Source organism: Protopterus annectens, chromosome 10.part0 (assembly GCF_019279795.1).
Source record: "Protopterus annectens isolate FY-2018-M chromosome 10.part0, PAN1.0, whole genome shotgun sequence".
NCBI lineage: Eukaryota > Metazoa > Chordata > Ceratodontiformes > Protopteridae > Protopterus > Protopterus annectens.
The window spans coordinates 194,099,012-194,114,697 of NC_056744.1; the positions used below are offsets into that span (position 1 = coordinate 194,099,012).

At 37.2% G+C, this 15,686-nt stretch overlaps 1 protein-coding gene across 1 annotated transcript in view; it reads right to left on the bottom strand.

Annotated features, from left to right (window-relative positions):
- The window catches only part of LOC122814114 (extracellular calcium-sensing receptor-like), a 134,165-nt gene extending 126,557 nt beyond the window's left edge, over positions 1–7,608 (bottom strand). The window contains exon 1 of the mRNA XM_044086728.1: positions 7,093–7,608. Within this exon, the coding sequence (XP_043942663.1) occupies positions 7,093–7,608 (516 nt within the window). The remainder of the gene's footprint in view (positions 1–7,092) is intronic.
- Between the last annotated feature and the right edge of the window lie 8,078 nt (positions 7,609–15,686).

Sequence of the window (15,686 nt, forward strand, 5' to 3'; positions counted from 1 at the left end):
TGGAAACTACATGGTTCCTGGACCTGTCTCATTAGCAGTCACAGAAGTCTACCATTGTACATACTCCACATAGGGTCCTACAATGCATTACAGTCACATACTAATAAATTTAGTTTTTGCACTCTTTTTATTTTATTTTTTGTCATAAAACATGTTTGCGCACTGTGGTGCACAGTGCAAATGTACATTGAGTCTTAAAAAAATAAAATTAATTTTAATTATTTTCTATATGGTTTTGGATACACAGTGGATAGTTTTGTATGTATCTGTGTCTCCTATGCACTTTTCCAGCACTGGTGTCAGTTTTACATCCTGTACATGAATTTTTCCATGTACATTATGGCCAACAATACAGGGTCTGCAGGACTGCCTTTCTGCTTGCTGGATCACTCTACCACCCTCATTTGCATGGAATTCACCTGCTTATAAGTTGATTTGCATGCCATGGACTCTTCTGTGTTGGCATGCTCATGCACACGTCTCAGCTCTGTTTACTGGATTGCACATCTGCTTACTTCCATGTAAGCACTGTGCCACTATGCCTTAATGGAAAAAAGTCCATGTAGACTTTATTGAATTCCCCCCCATAGTGTTGATTTGCTCAAGTAATTTAAGTACTTATCTTCTACAGGAGGTAGGAAAATAACCACATAGTTGCTATTGTAACTAGAATAATACACCCATTTTGTATTAAAATAGTTTTATAGCACATTTGTCTGTTTGAAATGGTGTTTACCCAATGCTTTTAATTTGCGTGTATTTGTGTGTACATGTATGCCTTCGTCTCTCTCTCTCTTGACACACACACACACACACACACACACACACACACACACACACACACACACACACACAAATACAGACAGACACACACACACACACACACACACACACACAGACATATATATATATATATATATATATATATATATATATATATATATATACATACATACACACACACACACACACACACACACACACACACACATGTATGCATGTATCATGCACACAAACAAATATTTATATATCATTTCCTTGCTCTATTGTTAATTCTATGTTCAGCAGATTAACTGCATTTGTTTTATACTGCATAACTTGCTCATAGAGGGACATACACAAAGTATGCTCTCTGATGGGTTTAAAAAAGTAAACAAACCTGGTCTTCTCTTGCTTGATATTCTGTGAGGAATACATATCTGAGTTTGTTAAGGTATGAATTCTCCAGCAGTAGTCATTCTTTTTCATGAGCATAAGATATTTTAGATGGATAACGCTGCTGTAACTTAGCTGCGGATTCTTGAAGCATTTTTTAAATTTATTTATTTGTTTAGGCACTGATCACAAACCAGAGATTAGCTATCATGTAAGTGTTGGGGGAAGTGTGCAGCATTTAAAATCAGTGGATTTAATCAAAGCAATGTAGAAGTGGGGCATTTTACATGGATATTTCCAAATGCATATGAAAAATAGAGAAAAATAGAAAAAAGTAACTGCAGTGTATTAACATTTTATTACATGACAACATGCACATAGAGAGAAAAATATAAAAATATTAAAACAGATAAAAATAGTTATTTTAATCACTTAGTAATATATTCTCATAGTAGTAAAATTGTAATACATATTAAAAATTCTGGAATGAATTTATTCCTTGCATAAAACAGAGCTGGTCTATGAAGTCTCTTCCAGTTATAGGTTTGATTCCCTCAGTCCCCATTTAATTGCTTTGTGGCCTTGGACAAGCCACTTAACCTGACAGTATTTGGTTAAAACTGAAAATCTGGCTAGACTCCTCAATGGTCCTCTAGACTTTAAACTTAGTAACTATCTAGGAATTACTTTTCAAGTCTTAGCCACACCTTCCATCACAACAGAACTGCAGTTACAGTGGAATAATTACAGTCTACTGATGAGTGTCACAAACTTTCTGTCATATAATGAAAGTTGTCACTTTGAAATACAACACTGTGTCATAGCAGACTGAAGCTTAACATATTGTTCAGGTACATAACTTTTCCTGGTTGATAAAATGTCCATTTCCCCTAGTAAAACTCTGCGTCAGTAGTATTCTTGCATTTATTTTATATGGAACAAGCTTGTACGACTAAAGATGTTAATAATGCATTATTAATTAATAATTTATTCAGTAACATGCAACCAAAGTTGAAGCAACCCACTGAGTGTTGCATATCTGTATATACTGATTATCTGAATTAGGACTGTGCTCTGGATGAAAGCTGCATTACATCTGCACACACACACACACACACACACACACACACACACACACACACACACACACACACACACACACACACACACACACATCTTTTTAATGTATGTATATGTATTATTCAGAATTCATGTTTTCTGATATTGGGGTTAGTATATAATTAATGGCAATCAGGTGCAAGATGCCTTTCCCCACTGCAAAAATACTGCCTTTTTTCATTGTTTTGAGCATTTCAGTGATTCAAGTTGATATACTGAAATGCTGATTTGGTGATTTTTGATATTTCTGTATAGACCCTATATATATATATATATATATATATATATATATATATATATATATATATATATATATATATATATATATATATATATATATATATATATATAAATATACACATTAACAACTTATCTGGCGCTCACTGTGTTTACAGACCTCCTCTCCCACTGCCCCCATACTGCAGATGTACACACTTCACAGCAGTTTCTGTGGTGACTGTACCACATGACCCACTTCCTCAGCTCAGACCTATGGAAATGAGCACCAGTGGCCCACCTCAATTGGTCAGAAAATTCCTTAACACATAGTTTGTATTACCCCAGACCGAGCACTATCTGACAATATGTCCACCTTAGAAACAGACAACACTGTGGTCAGCAGATGTTATTCACAGCCCTAGGTGACATGAAATCTCCTCCATAGACTCAGTTGTTTGGTTGTTCAATTACTTTGCTTTCCTGTTGACACTGGGATACATTTTGACTTAATGCATTCATGTAAAGTGTTCAGTTCTTTTTCCTGAGCTTCATTTTCTCTATGGTGTTTTAATGTTTCCTTTCATGCTCTCTCATGCTTGAGTTAAATTTCTGCAGCTCTTAGTGTAATATGATTCACTCTGTTTAATCCATTTTTTTATTTCTTTATATGTTTCAGTTTACAGGTTTTGTTGTTCTGTTAATTCCATATAGGCTGCATCCAAGACCTTACTCCAGGAATCCTTGATCTTTCTAAATGTGAATAGAGACACATAGCTATCATGCATAATTTTATTCAGGGTTGCATGTTCTTTTTGACTTTCTTCTCTTCAGTTCACTGCATGCCTGATTAATCATATCAGCCCATATTTTCAGCTTTATTAAATTGGAGTGAAAGATTGTCATTCATGTTTCCAAAATGTCCAGTTGGTGGTTATTTGTCTGGCTATAGCTTCCATGACTTCTGGCTGTTTGAATATCTTGATTTGTTCCACAAGCTGTGTCTCACTCACTGCATCAATTAATGAGTTTTCATCTACAAAAAGACAGTCCTTTCCTGGGATCAGCTTAGGAACACTGATTTTGTTTTGAACTGTGATGTTTTTTGATTTGGAACTTTCAAAAGCATTTGTGTATTTCTCTGTTCCAATGTGTATGGAAAGCTCAGAGAGTCATTTGTATAATCATATCTCTGTCAGTTTTATTATTATTAGAATGCTTTTTATTGAAATTGCCTCTGTGGCTTTGCACCGCTGTGGTTCTGTCACACTCTCATGAGACATCAGAAAAAAACACTGTGCAAAGCTCAGTGTTTTTTCCACTGATGTGCTAAAGAGGAATAGAGCCACAAAGGCAATTTTAATGACAGAGGGACATTTTAGTCTTTAACTAAAATATTGTCCCTCTGGCATTAACAAGACTGTAGAAAAAATACGTACGTATAAACAGAAACGGCTGCAGGTAAACCAAGGTGCAAAAAAAGCAAAGGTAAAAGAATAATAAATAAAGCACCTAGGTGACACACTATAACATTTATTAAATAAATTTAAAAGTAGTAAGTGCTTTTGCAACCTCACGTTGCTTCATCAGACAAACTAAAATAAAAATGTGTGCTTAAATACATACAAGTGAATTCAATGAATCAATCAACTAGATGATCAATTAAGATTTAAAGCAAAAGTATGTATGCAGTAATATATATATATATATATATATATATATATATATATATATATATATATATATATGTGAATAAACCACCAGATCCCAAATAAATATGAAACCAACAAAATGACCCAGTTAAGGAGCTACTGAGCGTGTGGACCCCTGATATGCAATTCAAAAGTAAAGGCAAGTTACCATGAAGTATATCTAGTCTCCAGATTGATGTCAGTAATCCACAGTAGAGAAAACACCTTTCGGTTCTTGAAAGTCCAAAACGAAAACACCATGCGGTTCCAGTAAAAGACGTTTATTAATGTGAGCGCTTTCACGGCTATTGCAAGCCGCTTCTTCAGACAAACAAACAGTGCGCTTACTAAAGCGCCAAATTTAAAATACTTGCAGTTGCGGAGGTTCCTCCCAAGAACGCTGAGCAATATTTAAAGTGCTAGTACTTAAATTCTACATTGCAGGTATATATTCAAATGGTAACAGCTAATATTCGCTAATAGGCTAAATATATATAAACTGGAAACATACACTGACTTCATGATCTGCTACTAGCTAGTATCCTACTATAAACATGCACAAATACCTATATTTCACAATTTATGTGCGCATGCAGAACTGATAAAAACTCACTATACATATGCAACTAATCAAATAAATATACAAATATATGTAGACAATATATATGAACTACCTAAATATATAACAAAGTCTAGTACAAGAACCTAATAAATCACAGTATAGATACCTATTGATTAATAAACTAAACTAACTGCAAGTACTGAGCTGAAATAAAACATATGATAAAATGTCAGGCTATGAGTGGTTTAAAATAAATGTGTATGATGGTATATATATATAAGAGTAAATGAATTACTCATGCCTGTGTATAAAACATGACAAGGGAACAAGATAAAAACTAATAGCATGCAAGCTATCATGTCGTGGATCTACATGGAAAACAATATGCAGCATGAAGAAACAAAAAGGAACTGCAGAGAATATATGTATATGCCTAACTACTCTGAGGTGATCTAACTGTGAACAATAAGCTATAGTGAAACATAAGAGGTCCATCTAATGGATATTCCAGACAATCAAATGATGTATTATTAGTAAAAAATATATATGTATGATGGGTAATTATATATACACATAAATGTACAAATTTTTTATGTATCTATATGTCAAACAAAGGAGATATATAGAGCATATCAATTAAAGTAGATGAGAAAACTCGTGGCATGTCATGGGTCATCTCAATGATCTACCTTTCAAATGAGGTTTAATAGACAAAACCTCATTCAACCCTTTTTCTCTATGAGCGGCCAACCTACACATCCATTTCAATTCTGCTTGCTCTGTAAGATTTACTATGTCTCCTAACCTAGCATTGGGTTCTATAACCTGAAGTACTTGAAATAGAAAGGTATGCATATCACCCTCTCTAAGGGTATGTTTTGCCAGGGCACTATAGTCTTGCCCTCTAGCCAGGCAGTAACCATGATCACGTATTCTCTCTCTGAGGGTCATATTGGTCTTGCCTATGTAAAAGGAGAAACACTGGACACAATGAGCCACATACACAATGTTTTTGGTGTTGCAATCACTATTACAATTTAGTGTCCAAAGATGACCTGAAACTGGGTATCTAAAATAGTGAGATCCGTCAATAAAATTGCATTGTGGACACCTCCCACATCTACTGGTTCTTTCAAAACCCGTTCTAACTATGGGTGTTGTGCCTCTTGTGCCACATAATAATCTCTTAAGATTCGGCATGTTGCTATAAACAAAGGAAGGACATGATCCCACAATTTTGGTGATGTTATTTTCTGCAGTAAGGATGTTCCAATGCTTACTGATAAGTGATTGTAACCTGCTAGTACCCCGTCCATAGGGTATAATAAACCCCATGGATCTGTATTCTGAGGAATCTACATACCCGCTTCCTCTCCTCTCTCCACCTAATAGATATGGTTTAGCTCTGCTCTCCCTGAGATCATGTATTCCTCTGTAGGCATTCTGAATCTCTTCCTCAGTATAAGCACGTGCCATAAGCCCTGCACGTAGGTCATCCAGCCCTTCCTTATAATCATCAATCCTAGTAGAGAGCCTCGAGACTCTCATGGCCTGACCCTTGATTATATTTTTGAAAATATGTGAGGGATGCATACTATCTCGGTGAAGAAATGAGGGTTTGTAACAAGATTTTCGATGTATCTTGGTGTTAATTGTATTATCTATCTTGAATATACTAACATCCAAGAAATTAATGCAAGTGGTGTCAAAACTCATAGTGAATTTAAGGAAGGAACTGCTGGAATTCAAACCATCATAAAAGGTTTGTAATTGTTCAATCGTTCCTTCCCATAAAAAAAGGAGATCGTCTACGAACCTTTTATAAAATAAAATGTGTGGATCATGAATAATGTATGTCTCTTCAAAGGTCGCCATGACCAAGTTGGCATAGCTGTTGGCACAGCTAGTGCCCATGGCGACCCCTTTAATCTGTTTGTAACAGGTTCATTCATACAAAAAAATGTTCTCTAAGACGGTCTCCATTAGCAGTGACAAAAATTCAATCTTATTACTACTAAATTCAGAATTTTTCACAAGATATGACTGCAGCCATTGTATGCCTTCCTCATTGGGGATACATGTAAACAAAGAGGTCACATCCATGGTCACAAACAATATAGAATCAATTTTTGCTGTGTCTAGAGTAGAGACCTTCATACATAGCTCCCTCAATAAATGTTCAGTGTCTTGGAGAATATAATTAGACTGCCTGATGACTTGTTTAAGTTCATGATCCAAAAACATAGAGATGGGCTCTATGAGCCACCCCGATCCTGCCACTATTGGTCTAAAATCTGGTTGGTATAGATTTTTATGTATTTTCGGGAGGCCTGAAATAATAGGGATTACGGGATGATCTACTTGCATAAATCTGAATACATCATCTGTTATATGACCAGCTAGTTTACATTCTATCAAGATTTGATTTATACTTTCTTTCATACACATTACTATGTCTACAGTCGTCTGCTCATACGCTTCATCTCTCAGCATGTTTAACATCTTAGTATTGTAATACAGAGAATCTAAAACAACTATCGAGCCACCCTTATCGGCAGGCCGTACCACTATGTTATTATTGTTTTTAAGACTATTCAGAGCTTCAATTTGCAGGCTAGTTAAGTTATTGTCCATCTCATATTCATTTGTTTGATGTAGATCATACATGTCTTTTTCCACAGCTTTCACAAATATATCAACATTTGAGTTAAATGGTGGCATATAGTCACTTTTTCTTTTAAAAGTTATTTCATTATGTTCATTATTCTCACTGAATAATAATTTCAAGCCAATATTTCTGGCAAACATTCTCAGAGCTAGAATAGATTGGCTGAAATCAATGTTAGATGTCGGAATGAACGACATTCCTTTGTTCAACACTTGAACCTCTGATGGAGATAGAACATAGCTAGAGATGTTATAGATTAAATTGCTTGACCCCAAAAACTCTGAAGAGTTTGTTGTTGATTCGGGGGAGGGGGTAGGTCTTTCCTCTTGGCCCCTCGAGCATGGTCGTTCTCTAATGATCTCTTCCGATTCAAACGAATGGGAAAAGGAGCCTCCGTAGGATTATGCAATTCCACTCTCTCTAACTGTATTTTTCTTCTTACTGCCCCTGCTAGAGAAGCATTTGTGGGTGCTTGGATGGTGTCCAATGCAGGCGCAGACTCATTAACATTGTCACATGGGGTAGTATAGACAGAGGAAGCAGCGTTCCCCGGAGGTGATTGAATATTGTCCAAGGCAAATACTGAGGTTTCTTCTTGATTAGAAGTGACAACCTCAACTGACTGTGTATTCGGAGAAACAACTACAGTGCTGGCAATATCATTTCTTATACTATCAGAGGAACCATGATTGTAGTTAGTATAGCCAACATGGTGATCATGCTTAGTTGTATTCGCATTGTCAGTGTTATTACTGTTACTATTCACTGATTGATTTGCATCAGAGATGACTCTATTGTGAATACCCCTGTTATGAGTATTATTAGGTCTCCTACCTGTATCCAGGTTACTCCTTTCTTCTGGTGTAGCACGTGGCCACACAAATACATGTTGCTCTGAGAAATCTTTGATGTCCCTACTCATTTTCTTCCTCTTGTTATTCAATAAATTAGCCTCATATCGAGCTGCCCGATCAAATAGTTCTTGCATATAGAGTTCGGTGGCACTGTCTCCCATGATGGTGTTGAGACGCTGGTGTAAATTGACCATATTCTTCTTGCATTCTTCCTCTATTGGAAGAAAAAAGTCAATTAGAAGTTGTATGTGTGCCCGACTGGCATCCAAATTGATCTGCTGCCATTTTTGCAACAGCCCCGGGTATAGGCTTCCATAGGTTGGCATGTTCAAAATTCTTAGGCCCTCGGTACAATGCCTTGGGCTAGGCATGCCTCCATATGGTAACGCTGCGTCTGGAGGAATTTAAATTTAAATAAGTCATTATCCATATCTCTCTTGATGGTTTTAATGAGAGCTTCATCTCTCATAGCAGTATCGTGGTTGGTGACCGATGTACGGCCATCAAAATTCACTAAAGGATTAGTTCCATCTACCATTAGAGCTCGTATGTGTGTATTAAACATGAATGAAGTGCCAGTCACATTCGTATTGCCAATTGCATTCGTATTGCCCACAGCTCCTTCCATATTGCGTATTATGTGAGTAAACCACCAGATCCCAAATAAATATGAAACCAACAAAATGACCCAGTTAAGGAGCTACTGAGCGTGTGGACCCCTGATATGCAATTCAAAAGTAAAGGCAAGTTACCATGAAGTATATCTAGTCTCCAGATTGATGTCAGTAATCCACAGTAGAGAAAACACCTTTCGGTTCTTGAAAGTCCAAAACGAAAACACCATGCGGTTCCAGTAAAAGACGTTTATTAATGTGAGCGCTTTCACGGCTATTGCAAGCCGCTTCTTCAGACAAACAAACAGTGCGCTTACTAAAGTGCCAAATTTAAAATACTAAGATGTTAAACATGCTGAGAGATGAAGCGTATGAGCAGACGACTGTAGACATAGTAATGTGTATGAAAGAAAGTATAAATCAAATCTTGATAGAATGTAAACTAGCTGGTCATATAACAGATGATGTGTTTAGATTTATGCAAGTAGATCATCCCGTAATCCCTATCATTTCAGGCCTCCCGAAAATACATAAAAATCTATACCAACCAGACTTTAGACCAATAGTGGCAGGATCGGGGTGGCTCATAGAGCCCATCTCTATGTTTTTGGATCATGAACTTAAACAAGTCATCAGGCAGTCTAATTATATTCTCCAAGACACTGAACATTTATTGAGGGAGCTATGTATGAAGGTTTCCACTCTTGACATAGCAATAATTGATTCTGTATTGTTTGTGACCATGGATGTGACCTCATTGTTCACTTGTATCCCCAATGGGGAAGGCATACAATGGCTACAGTCATATCTTATGAAAAATTCTGAATTTAGTAATAGTAAGATTGAATTCTTATCATTGTTAATGGAGACCGTCCTAGAGAACAACATTTTTTTATATGAACGAACCTGTTACAAACAGATTAAAGGGGTCGCCATGGGCACTAGCTGTGCTAACAGCTATGCCAACTTGGTCATGGCGACCTTTGAAGAGACATATATTATTCATGATCCACACATTTTATTTTATAAAAGGTTCGTAGACGATCTCCTTTTTTTATGGGAAGGAACGATTGAACAATTACAAACCTTTTATGATGGTTTGAATTCCAGCAGTTCCTTCCTTAAATTCACTATGAGTTTTGACACCACTTGCATTAATTTCTTGGATGTTAGTATATTCAAGATAGATAATACGATTAACACCAAGATACATCGAAAATCTTGTTACAAACCCTCATTTCTTCACCGAGATAGTATGCATCCCTCACATATTTTCAAAAATATAATCAAGGGTCAGGCCATGAGAGTCTCGAGGCTCTCTACTAGGATTGATGATTATAAGGAAGGGCTGGATGACCTACGTGCAGGGCTTATGGCACGTGCTTATACTGAGGAAGAGATTCAGAATGCCTACAGAGGAATACATGATCTCAGGGAGAGCAGAGCTAAACCATATCTATTAGGTGGAGAGAGGAGAGGAAGCGGGTATGTAGATTCCTCAGAATACAGATCCATGGGGTTTATTATACCCTATGGACGGGGTACTAGCAGGTTACATTCACTTATCAGTAAGCATTGGAACATCCTTACTGCAGAAAATAACATCACCAAAATTGTGGGATCATGTCCTTCCTTTGTTTATAGCAACATGCCGAATCTTAAGAGATTATTATGTGGCACAAGAGGCACAACACCCATAGTTAGAACGGGTTTTGAAAGAACCAGTAGATGTGGGAGGTGTCCACAATGCAATTTTATTGACGAATCTCACTATTTTAGACACCCAGTTTCAGGTCACCTTTGGACACTAAATTGTAATAGTGATTGCAACACCAAAAACATTGTGTATGTGGCTCATTGTGTCCAGTGTTTCTCCTTTTACATAGGCAAGACCAATAGGACCCTCAGAGAGAGAATACGTGATCATGGTTACTGCCTAGCTAGAGGGCAAGATTATAGTGCCCTGGCAAAACATACCCTTAGAGAGGGTGAAATGCATACTTTTCTATTTCAAGTACTTCAGGTTATTGAACCCAATGCTAGGCTAGGAGACATAGTTAACCTTACAGAGCAAGCAGAATTGAAATGGATGTGTAGGTTGGCCGCTCATAGAGAAAAAGGGTTGAATGAGGTTTTGTCTATTAAACCTCATTTGAAAGGTAGATCATTGAGATGACCCATGACATGCCACGAGTTTTCTCATCTACTTTAATTGATATGCTCTATATATCTCCTTTGTTTGACATATAGATACATAAAAAATTTGTACATTTATGTGTATATATAATTACCCATCATACATATATATTTTTTACTAATAATACATCATTTGATTGTCTGGAATATCCATTAGATGGACCTCTTATGTTTCATTATAGCTTATTGTTCATAGTTAGATCACCTCAGAGTAGGTAGGTATATACATACATTCTCTGCAGTTCCATTTTGTTTCTTCATGCAGCATATTGTTTTCCATGTAGATCCACGACATGATAGCTTGCATGCCATTAGTTTTTATCTTGTTCCCTTGTCATGTTTTATACACAGGCATGAGTAATTCATTCACTCTTATATATATACCATCATACACATTTATTTTAAACCACTCATAGCCTGATATTTTATCATATGTTTTATTTCAGCTCAGTACTTGCAGTTAGTTTAGTTTATTAGTCAATAGGTATCTATACTGTGATTTATTAGGTTCTTGTACTAGACTTTGTTATATATTTAGGTAGTTCATACATATTGTCTACATATATTTGTATATTTATTTGATTAGTTGCATATGTATAGTGAGTTTTTAATCAGTTCTGCATGCGCACATAAATTGTGAAATATAGGTATTTGTGCATGTTTATAGTAGGGTATTAGCTAGTAGCAGATCATGAAGTCAGTATATGTTTCCAGTTATATATATTCAACCTACTAGCGAATATTAGCTATTACCATTTGAATAAATACCTGCAATGTAGAATTTAAGTACTAGCACTTTAAATATTGCTCAGCGTTTTTGGGAGGAACCTCCGCAACTGCAAGTATTTTAAATTTGGCGCTTTAGTAAGCGCACTGTTTGTTTGTCTGAAGAAGCGGCTTGCAATAGCCGTGAAAGCGCTCACATTAATAAACGTCTTTTACTGGAACCGCATGGTGTTTTCGTTTTGGACATTTAAGAACCGAAAGGTTTTTTCTATTGTGGATTACTGACATCAATCTGGAGACTAGATATATCTCATGGTAACTTGCTTTTACTTTTGAATTGCATATCAGGGGTCCATACGCTCAGAAGCTCCTTAACTGGGTCATTTTGTTGGTTTCACATATATATATATATATATATATATATATATATATATATATATATAATACAATAAGAATACTGCATTAAAATGACTAAACTACCTAGCAAATAAATGTAATTACAAAACTAAAACCATCTTAAACAGCACAACAAATATCTATAACAGCAGATATAAAAATAGATAAAAATATATACATGTAATAACTTTCTATATGGAAGAAATAACAGCAAATACAAATTAATGCTTAAGACGCCTTGCCTTCAAAAAAGGAACTAAAGAGGTAGTGCCGTTTAAACCAGGATATCTATCAGCATTCAATTTAATTATCCACCTCTGTTCATGTTCTTCAGTGAGGATTTCTATATCCCCTCCTCTACTACTTCTCTGTATATGTTGTAAAACAAAAAAATTAAATGAATGAGACTGATTTGTATTCATGACATGGTTGGCCAAAGCATTTGACTGTTTTTGTTTGTTAATGTCCCTAATATGTTCTAAGATTCTCTCTTTAAACATCCTATTTGTTTTACCTACATAAAACACTGAACATTGTATGCAAAAAACAAAATAAACGACATCCATAGCTCTACAGTCATAATATTGCTTGGCATGTAATGTAAAATGTCTAGTAGGATGAGTGTACTCATTTTTACTGAAAACATACTGGCAGGCACTACAGTTCCTGCACGGGAAGGTACCATGTCTATTGGAAAAATTAACTGTGTTTCATTTCTCACCATTGCAAAGATGTTGCTTGAGCGATATGTTATTTCTAAAACTAAATTTTTGAGCCTCACCAATACTAGTGGCTAAGCCAAGCACCTCTTGTAGTAGGTGCCAATTTTTCTTAACAACATCTATGTACTGGTTAATGTTGCTTGCAAACTGGAATACTACTCTAAAGTCATTACTTTTAATCACATAATTTCTAGTTGTATCTTTCACAACATTATCTGAACTCATATAAGGTCTACATCTCGTGTGCCTTAACTTCCAGGCATCAGAAATGGTCTTATCAATGTCTGAGCTGGAATAACCCCTATCTAAAAACTCAGTTTTAAGGGTGTTCAGAGCAACTACAGCATCTTGATCTCTATTGTGTAAGCGTAATGTCCTATATACTTGTCCCTTTAGTACGTTCCTTGGGATGTGTCTAGGATGCATGCTTGATTTATGTAGGCATGCATTCCTTCTTGTTGGCTTAAAGTAAATATTACTTTTAATTTGGCTCAAATGAAATTTAGAAATAGTGATGTCAAGAAAATTAATTTGTGTGTCAGAAAATTGAAAAGTAAATCTCAAAAAGTCAGTTGTTGTATGAAGATATTCTATAAATTGGACAATGTCTGTACCATTGCCTCTCCATAACATAAAGACATCATCCACAAAACGTACATACCAGAGCACCTGATCAAAAAACGGATTATAAGTAGATAAGACATATTGTTCATCACAACAAACTAACGATAGATTGGTGTAGCTGTTGGCACATGAAGTGCCCATGGCCATGCCAACCTTTTGTCCTCAGAGGAGTGGTTTAAGGCAGTAACTTGTAGTTTATTGGCCATTTTGGGTCATTTCCTGTCTTTTCCAGCCCCCTGCTATAAAGCACGCTTTAGCGCGATTTAGCCCGATTTAGCGCGGAGTTGCTACTGTTGCACACTAGGGCAGCTCCGGTTAAGCAGGTTTAAACTATTCGGGCTACCTAAAGTCCACTCTTCAAATTTTCCCTTAAAACTACCTTCCTCGAACTATACTACTGATCTAATCAGTGTATCCTATAATTAAAAAGATCATCTCTACTTGACTCCAAGTAGACTATTCTCTATCTGTTAAATGTAGCACTTGCTCCTACAGTCCTTATTACCTTGATACGGCACTCTTGTCATAGATAGTACCCCAAAAGGCAACCCCCATTTCTCGGTCACCCACGTCCCCGGAATCTTTTTAAAGTTTTTTGTCTATTCCTTCTAGCATGTCGAGGGATCAGTTGCTAGTGTCCTCTCCTGCTCAGCTGGTGAACCTGGGAATATTGAGGCAATGTTACAATTGCCTCATGTACACAGACAACCCTCTCCTCCTCCCACAAAACACAAATACATACGAGAGATGCAACTATACGGCCAAACTGGAGGCTGAGCTCTCTCAACATAGGACTGGCAAGACCAGTCAGGAGGAGAAGGTTACCACACACACTATAGACCCAGTCTCACATATTACCATTACAACCTCAAATCATACACATAAACACACAAAGACATACTGGAGGCTCTGATCAAAAATCTACCAAAACAGCAGAGGCCACCAAAGCAGACACCCAAACAACCACCACCTCAGAACACAACACCTGCAACACATAGACCTCACAGTCAGAGTGTCAAACAGTCACAGCCCTTAAGGCCAAACACAATGCCAGACACACTAGTCATTGGTGACTCCATAGTCAGACACACTGACGTCCCGCTCACCAGACTGAGTAAGGAGAAGGTCACAGTAAGCTGCCTGTCGGGCGCTAGAATCCGCCACATAACGCAAGCACTCAGGTCTCTCAACAGCAGGTACAAATATGACTCAGCCATTGTCCACACTGGTGTAAACGACCTGAGACGTACCTCCTTGGACTACATGAAAAGAGACATTGAGGAGCTCTCTGATTATGTAGCCCAGACAGGTATGACCCTGACCTTGAGCAGTATCCTACCTTCACCAAGAATGATGCCACAATACAGAGATAAGATGATCAGCTTTAACAATTGGCTTAAACACTGGTGTCATTCAAAGGGGATCCAGTGTCTGTCTGCCTGGGATGACATGCTGGACAAGCCACGCTGCTTCGCAAGGGACGGCTTGCACCTGTCACCCCTGGGATTCCGGATATTGGCAAAGGCTCTTGCCACCCCATAGTGCCTTTTTAGGCAAGGCTCAAATTCTAAACCTACCACCCTAGAACACAAAAAATAAATAAAACTAAGGGTAATGCTTCTCAATGCCAGAAGTCTAAATCTCAAAATGCACGCACTCGAGGCCCTTCTCAGTATGGAGAACATCGATGTCTGTGCTGTGACAGAAACCTGGTTCAAGTCTCCTGAGAGCACCCCAGCGCTATCAGGTTTTACCTCATATCATGCGTTCCGGCCCCAAAATCTGGACAATACCAAGAAAGGAGGGGGTATCCATATTCATCAAGGACACCCACACCTCAAGACTGGTGGCAACGCACGATGCATCGGAGACCATCCAGGTGCAATTAACCATAGGCAAGACTGCTCTGCAAATTGTAGCATGTTACAGGCCACCCTCACAAACTCAGGAACCTCACATGGCCTTCCTGAAAACACTAGAGGGATAAATGTATCACCAAACACCATCATACTAGGTGACTTCAATTACCCTAATATAGACTGGGAACACTACTCAAGCCCAAACACCCTAGCCCAAAAGTTCCTGGAATTCATAAACTCAAATGCCATGGAACAACTAGTCACCATCCCCACAAGAGGAGATA